Raw genomic sequence first — 8,863 nt, 5'->3', positions numbered from 1 at the left:
GCCATTACTCCAGTCTTCAGTATCACATGATCCTTCAGAAATCATTCTAATATGCTATTCAAGAAACATTTCAATGCAGAAAACATCAAACTTGTGATGATTAATATTTTTGTTGAAACTGTGATACATTTTTACGGAAGCGTATTGCATTCACTTGAGAAAAAAAAATCTACTCTGTTTTTCTGAATTAACGAGTTAATTATCTCAGAATTACGAGATAATTTTTCATGAAAAAAAAGTTTTTGCTCTGTTTTTCTGAATTAACGAGTTAATTATCTCAGAATTACGAGATCATTTTTCATGAAAAAAAAAGTTTTTGCTTTGTTTTTCTGAATTAACGAGTTAATTATCTCAGAATTATTTTTCTTGAAAAATATTTTTTCACTCTGTTTTTATGAATTAATGAGTTAATTATCTCAGAATTATGAAAATAATATTCATGAAATATTTTTTTTCTGAATGAACGAGATCCCTCAAAATCCTGCCAGAAGCTTTCACCTGCACGTAGTAACGTCAGGCCACAGTTGCTGTTGCAAATCAGCCTGACCCTCCGATAACAAACAGTGCCAGGCCTACATGTACATGGGTTCAGTGCAGGTAAGATAGCTAAGTTATTATAGTTACATGTTAATGCCAAATTATGTCTGCTAACTGTTCGCTTGACGACATGTAGGCCTACAACGAGGTTAGAATAGCTGTTTATAAACATTTAACGTTAAAGTTACGGGCATATTTTTTTACTAACTACGTTAACTTAAGTTACACCATCAACTGCAGTTGGTAGGCTAACTTATGTAATGTTAAGCTATTTGTACCGTTAGTGTGCAAAAGGAACCTTAACTTTTAAGGTCGAGGGGATAATTACGTGTGATTTTTCTTTAGAGATATTACGTTAACCACCTTCCTTTCAGTTTGTCGGCTAGGATAAGTAAACCACGCTATTTGCTGTAACTTTAGTGCTTAAGTTGTAAATCAAGAGGTCCTTGAACACAGAGAGGCTGCTGTCAGGGGGAGGGAAAAGTCACATCAGAAATCCCCAGTGCATGCAGCACGTTGAACATCGCGACATTACATAACAGTAAACAAACATTCAGAACTTTGCCAGTTTCAGAGCCAGCAGGGATACTATTTCGATTAAGTTTTGCACGGACGTTTAGTATAGTGTTAAGTGTGCTACACCAATAATAATGTTGAATATATTCTGACATTGCTTCGGTTTCTTTAGTTGTGCCTTCTCTTTTGGTTTGTCACTATGCATATGTGTCCTGTTATTGTTTTATTTGTTGATATTTTTCAAAACTGTTTACTTGATGCATTTAATAATTTGGAAACAAAGCCAGCTTGTTGAAGCTTTCCAAAGCAAGTTATATATTTTTCAGAAACTAGATTCCGGTTGTGCAGTGAATCACAGATAAATGAGTACATATAGCCTTTGTCTTAACAGTATTTACCTTGAGTTCTTGAGTCTAGCCTTCTCTATGATTTGAGTAATGTTACTGTTAAAGGTGAGCACATTCAAATGCTTAAGACAGTTTGACTTCCAAGTGATAAGAAAGGCCAATAGTTGCCTACCTATACAGTTGATACATGAAACATCCATTTTTAGCAACGTTATCACACTCTTGGCCTTTATTAATGTTCTCTTAAAAAATGCCGAAATACATTTTTGAGATATTTAAAGCAATTACAATTTTGAGGGTACAGTCCTAAATCTGTTTATATTTGTGGTGCAACACATATTTACATAAATGCTGCCTTTTTCCGACATTTGTTCAGGGCCAGCTATGGCTACATCTTCAAATACCCACCTCCCACAAGATGATGGTCTGTGGATGTTTCTTCAGAGCCGAGGGATTCCTGAGGAATATATACAGAAAATGCAGCAAGATCATGTAGGTGACCGCACATTCATTCCTGCAATATATTAATTTTAATTGTTTTACATTTTATTGAATCTCAGCAGATTATCAAAGTAATCATCATAAATTGTAACCCTATCACATTTAGTGCCAGTGCTTCCGATTTCTTTTTTATGACAAGCACACCTGCCTCTCCCAACAATGCATTCATGTCTTCCCTATTCTAGCCCTGTAAAATAAGGTTTATAGGTATCTTTAGGAGTCAATTCACTCTACAACCCGAATTCCGGAAAAGTTGGGACGTTTTTTAAATTTTAATAAAATGAAAACTAAAGGAATTTCAAATCACATGAGCCAACATTTTATTCATAATAGAACATAGATAACGTAGCAAATGTTTAAACTGAGAAATTTTACACTTTTATCCACTTAATTAGCTCATTTAAAATTTATTGCCTGCTACAGGTCTCAAAAAAGTTGGCACGGGGGCAACAAATGGCTAAAAAAGCAAGCAGTTTTGAAAAGATTCAGCTGGGAGAACATCTAGTGATTAATTAAGTTAATTGATATCAGGTCTGTAACATGATTAGCTATAAAAGCTTTGTCTTAGAGAAGCAGAGTCTCTCAGAAGTAAAGATGGGCAGAGGCTCTCCAATCTGTGAAAGACTGCGTAAAAAAATTGTGGAAAACTTTAAAAACAATGTTCCTCAACGTCAAATTGCAAAGGCTTTGCAGATCTCATCATCTACAGTGCATAACATCATCAAAAGATTCAGAGAAACTGGAGAAATCTCTGTGCGTAAGGGACAAGGCCGGAGACCTTTATTGGATGCCCGTGGTCTTCGGGCTCTCAGACGACACTGCATCACTCATCGGCATGATTGTTTCAATGACATTACTAAATGGGCCCAGGAATACTTTCAGAAACCACTGTCGGTAAACACAATCCACCGTGCCATCAGCAGATGCCAACTAAAGCTCTATCATGCAAAAAGGAAGCCATATGTGAACATGGTCCAGAAGCGCCGTCGTGTCCTGTGGGCCAAGGCTCATTTAAAATGGACTATTTCAAAGTGGAATAGTGTTTTATGGTCAGACGAGTCCAAATTTGACATTCTTGTTGGAAATCACGGACGCCGTGTCCTCCGGGCTAAAGAGGAGGGAGACCTTCCAGCATGTTATCAGCGTTCAGTTCAAAAGCCAGCATCTCTGATGGTATGGGGGTGCATAAGTGCATACGGTATGGGCAGCTTGCATGTTTTGGAAGGCTCTGTGAATGCTGAAAGGTATATAAAGGTTTTAGAGCAACATATGCTTCCCTCCAAACAACGTCTATTTCAGGGAAGGCCTTGTTTATTTCAGCAGGACAATGCAAAACCACATACTGCAGCTATAACAACAGCATGGCTTCGTCGTAGAAGAGTCCGGGTGCTAACCTGGCCTGCCTGCAGTCCAGATCTTTCACCTATAGAGAACATTTGGCGCATCATTAAACGAAAAATACGTCAAAGATGACCACGAACTCTTCAGCAGCTGGAAATCTATATAAGGCAAGAATGGGACCAAATTCCAACAGCAAAACTCCAGCAACTCATAGCCTCAATGCCCAGACGTCTTCAAACGGTTTTGAAAAGAAAAGGAGATGCTACACCATGGTAAACATGCCCCGTCCCAACTATTTTGAGACCTGTAGCAGAAATCAAAATTGAAATGAGCTCATTTTGTGCATAAAATTGTAAACTTTCTCAGTTTAAACATTTGCTATGTTATCTATGTTCTATTGTGAATAAAATATTGGCTCATGTGATTTGAAAGTCTTTTAGTTTTCATTTTATTAAAATTAAAAAAACGTCCCAACTTTTCCGGAACTCAGGTTGTATATTTTTGTCTCTACCCTACATAAACAAGTAACAGTAGTTAGACTGTAATGTGCAGTAGCATCACCATTCTATATTATTCAGGCAAAGTGCTGACTTGAAATAATAAATTACAAACACTTTGCTGGTTGAAATAATAAATAAATACACAAAATAAAATATTGTGCCCTTACAATTACTGCTTTCCATTTTGTTGTGATTTGATACTGTTTTAAAAGGATGGAGTAACATAAAAATTATGGTGTACATAATAGCAGTAATATATGGGAGAAGTGCTTTTCTTGTAATTGAGGTAAATGGTTATATAATTAAAGAGGAATACATGAAAGTAATCAGTCCCCTGCCTAACTTTGATGTCAAGGGTTTTCACTGTTAATACACTGTACTTTCAGCATCATTATGTCACTCAAACTTCATTGTTATGGTTACAAACATTTTTTTAGACGGCAGTTTTTGTTTTAAATTACTTAATATTTTAGCTCCTTTTTATTCCCATGCGAAAAAAGAAACAAGCAAGGGAAGAAAAATAGAAATAAATTGCTGATTTGTAGCTACTGCTAAGAAATTAATTTTCACTCATATGGAAGTATAGCCATCTCTTAGATTTAAGATAACCAATATGTCTTACTGTATTGTTTTGTTTTCATTACAGATTGACAGCTCGGTAGTTGGAGAAATAGATGATGCCACTATGACTGCTTACATTCCAGCATATGGTGATAGGATTGCTACAAGGCGTTTCTGTATGGAAAAACAGAGAAAAGGTGGTGATGATCTAAAAAGACTGTCCTTATTTGAAAAACTTAGAAGAAAGATGGGCACATTGACAAGCAATAAAGACACAGATCAAGATTTTGAGGAGGAGCATTCTATGCAGCCAACAAAGATACATCTGAGAAATAACAAAAGGGCCATGAAGATGACAAGGAAAATAGAACTAGGATGGATACACAACAAGAAACAAGTGAGAAAACGCAATGGTGGAGGAACCAGAGTTCTTGATATTTCCAAGAAAGCCACAAAAACAGAGATTCTATCACAAGCTAAAAAGCTATTTTTCCCCAATGAGAAATCGAGAAAGGGAAAGTGGGAAGAGTTCAGTCACAGCATTGTTGACTTTCAGGAAGCATATCTTGATGATAGTGTTAGTGTGGGAGAGCTCTATGAAACACATAAATTGGGGATTTTAAGATTTTACTTGTTCACAGAGCACCTGACAAATGGAGATGAAGTATTCACAGAGATGACAGAAGGAACTGATGAACAGACAGATGCAGCGAGGGTAAATGAGCGACAGAAAATCACAACAGAAGATAATGAGCAGTTGTCAAAACACATGACAGTGAACAGCAGACACACACTGTGGAAGCTTTTGTCTCTACTGCTGTAGAGATTGTTGATCTTACATCTTTGTGTGATACATCGGAGGTCATTTTTGGCCCTTTGCAAGGTGGACCATTTTTAGAAGATCTTGATGACACAATCTTACATGAGCCTATAGAAGAGGCACAGATAAACATCAACGCCAACAGCTCAACTCCTGTCCATTCTGACACAGTGTCTGCTGGCCCATTAAGTCCTCCTTATGAACTGTTGCATGTGACAGTGAAACTCCACAGAGTCAATCTCTTGGAGGAACTGATTACCCAATTCAAGGATGAAGCGATGATGTCCTACACTGTGAAATACAGCTTCATTCATGAAATGGGGGCAGATGCTGATGGCGTGTCCAGGGATGTATAATGCTGCCTTCTGGACAGAGTTTTTAGACTGTGCAGCAGAGGGTGCAGATGTGAGGGTGCCATCACTATCCCCAAAATGGCAAGAGGAAGAATGGAAATCTGTTGGTAGGATAATGGTCAAGGGATTAAAGGACCATGGATATTTTCCTTCTCGGCTGGCTCAAGCTTTTACAGCAGCAATCACATTTGGCGAACACACTGTCTCACCTGATTTATTGTTTGACTCACTAATGTTGTATCTTAGTCAGTCTGAGCGGGATCTCTTGTCCACTGCTTTGCAAGACGCCCTTGATGGTGATGATAAAGATGAACTTCTTGATCTTATGGATCGCATGGGAGTAAGAACAGTACCAACACAAGAGAACTTGAAAGCTGTGCTTCTCCAAGTTGCCCACAAGCAAATAATCCAGCAACCAAAATATGCACTGGATAACATTGCAGCAGTCGCAGGACCAACTCTCAGGGATTTCTTCCCCAGTGTGATGGATATATGCAGAAGATGTATGAGGATCTTAAACCATCAACTCGAAAGGTATTAAAGTTGATCACGGCCTCTCCAGCTACTCCAGCAGAGAACCAAAGTTTGCGATTTTTACATCAATACATCAGGGGATTGGATGAGATAGGCCTCCGGAAGATGTTGAGATTCGTGACAGGGTCTGATGTCATCTGCGTTAAAGACATTCAAGTCATATTCACCCCTTTGGCAGGGTTATCAAGGCGGCCTATTGCACATACTTGTGGCCCAACTTTAGAGCTGCCATCAACTTACAACAGCTATCCTGACCTCCGAGCTGAAATGGAGGCTATACTGTCCAGCAACTTCTATGCAATGGACATTGCATAGAAGTGTCTCACTCACTCACATGTACACACTCTTCCCTCTTGCCCAGTTATAGCCTTATCAGTGCCATCTGTTGACCTTTAAATAGTGTGTGAATGTGAGACAGAGCACATAGGGGAAGTAATTAACTTAGGTGGTGCATTATGAGCGCAGGGTGATTTATTTTTTATTTTATGTTTTTCAGTTTCAGTTTTGTCCAGAATGTCATTACCAAACTTACTGTGGAAACATGTTTACTGGCTGAAGAACATTTTGTTGATGGACTCCGAATATATCCAGCCCTTGGAAACATTTACACTTGATAACCTGACAATAATCAGTTTGATTTATTGATAATGATACAGGACCATTCAAATGCCATTTAGGTTGCCCTGTTTGCAGTGGGCCCAAAGTGTGTCAAATCACATTTGGTCATGCTGAATAGTTCCACCATAAGGAAAAATTTTCCATTTTGACAATGGGAACATGTTTTGCAACGTTTCATATGCAGTTGCTGTTATTGCCAGACTTAAACTGTCTGTAGAAACATATTGAGTGGCTGAACATTTTGTTAATATACTTTAAGGTCCACTTACCCAAAAAACAATTATAAGCATTTTACACAATGTATGTTATAAATGCATGTGAAGACATTTTAATTTTTAAGTGATTTAGATACATGTTCCAATATTTCAAATGTACTTTTATGTAAGCCATCATTTCTGTTAGCAGTTTAGGAGCATACTTTTTGGGACAATTTAAAATAAATTTTCTTGTAAAGTTGCATTTTCATTGAGAAATTAACTTGGACCCTGAGGTAATGTCAGCTTATGTTAAATCTTATTATTGGCAGTGTTTGGAAATATGTTCTAACATACAGCACTGTACATTAGAAGGTGTTCTGCTTTTTACAAATAAAAAGCACAGGTTTCTCTCTTTTGTACAGATGTTTTCAAACAAATCAAGTCTTTACTGCAGATAACACACATGGATCTTGTCTCACACAGTAGAATTACTGAGTTTTGACAACTGCACTTCAGTTCCTGCATTCACCAGCACTCTTTAGACAACATATTTAAACAGTCATGTCTACATTACCAAATTTACCAAATAGGCCTATTTCCTACATGCACAGTAAATCACACGGGGGGGAAAATGTTGCACTGCACTGGTTTATTTATATGATGCCAAATAATTGTGTAAAAAAAAGTGCTTTATGTGCAGCCCAGAGACACATGATTACAAGATACAATAATATGTTTGATTTAAAGGCCATCCAAACATCATGTAGGTTTCCCTGTTTACTATGAGCCCAAAGTGTGTCAGATCAAAATCTGGTGATACAAAATAGTTCCACCATAAGGACAAATGTGCAATTTTTGACAGTGGCAACATGTGATACTTTTCATTTGCAGGTACAGGATTGTCCCCAGTTCTGTGGTTGAGATGTACTTTTTACATAATGATGAATAAAAAGAGATGGTATAGAGCTCAGTTGTGAGATGTCAATTATAAAAGAGTTTATTATTGATTGCTTAAACATAGTACTTCTGTCAAACATTTACAGTGAATGTCATGGTATATAACCTTCTCCGTCCAAACTGCAAATCTTTTTTTTTATTTTTTTTGGCTATGAGAAGGTGCTCACATTCAGTCATTTGATCCAGTAGAACAACTTTTTAAATCTGGGTACGTATGTAAGCACGTAAGAACATGTAAAGATCAATGGCTTCCTCTGGAGAGGTTGGTGGATGAAGACTGTTTTCTGCCATGGCAAGGCAACAAATGTCAAACACTGTATTATCACAAGGATATGGTCCTCTCTCCCGACATTCCTCCCTACAAGCCTGTATCTTCTGTTGGGAAGCCTCTTTAAGGTACTCCCTACCACCAAAAAGTTGGGGTAGGGTGTACATCATCACTGGACGTCCACCTAGAGACACAGCATTTCTGGATGGGCGAATTCTGTGAGTGTTCCAGAGGTGAACAACATCCTGCAGTTCTCTCTAAATATAAAGAAAAAGAGTGGGAAAGTAAGAAAATTTGTCCACAATACCACCTGCAGGCAAAATAAATGCTTATGGTCCAGTATGATACAGTAGAGCCATTTCTCAGTTTCATGCATGTTAAATTCTATATTTGAAAACAATAAATCTCTGTATGTTAAGATTTGTGTTATATGATCAGGGTTATATGTGTCCCACTAATGCAGAGAAACAATTTTCTTTCACCAAAATGTACATAAAAGTACCAGAATGATATGAACAAAAGTGGGCTACTCATAGAACGGTAAATTTTCCTTGTGTTTTACTATTATGATGTTTTTAAGTTGATATTAGATAGCAGTTTGTGCAACATCCATATAACAGGATTAATATTACAGCTGCATTAATGTTTGTGTTGCACTTTATTGTTGTAGATGTAGGCTGCTGCTAAATCTAACTACTTATACTTAGATTCACTTATCTCTTTAAAAGTCAACTATATGTAGAAAAAATTGTAATCTAATTAAATAACTAATGCTTATCGCCCATTTGCTTCTGTTATTGAACAGTTGTTAGA

General features: G+C 37.3%; 1 protein-coding gene across 1 annotated transcript; it reads left to right on the top strand.

The window, feature by feature from the left end:
- The first annotated feature begins 411 nt into the window (after positions 1 to 411).
- Positions 412 to 6,610, top strand: LOC132094690 (uncharacterized). Its single transcript, XM_059499351.1, has 3 exons — positions 412 to 597; positions 1,777 to 1,892; positions 4,389 to 6,610. Exons 2-3 carry the CDS (start codon positions 1,785 to 1,787, stop codon positions 5,124 to 5,126), a joined length of 846 nt encoding a protein of 281 aa, XP_059355334.1. The 5' UTR covers positions 412 to 597; positions 1,777 to 1,784; the 3' UTR covers positions 5,127 to 6,610.
- The last annotated feature ends 2,253 nt before the right edge of the window (positions 6,611 to 8,863 follow it).

The sequence above is a fragment of the Carassius carassius genome, chromosome 19 (genome assembly GCF_963082965.1).
Source record: "Carassius carassius chromosome 19, fCarCar2.1, whole genome shotgun sequence".
NCBI classification, from domain to species: domain Eukaryota; kingdom Metazoa; phylum Chordata; class Actinopteri; order Cypriniformes; family Cyprinidae; genus Carassius; species Carassius carassius.
This window is presented reverse-complemented; position numbering and strand designations above follow the sequence as displayed.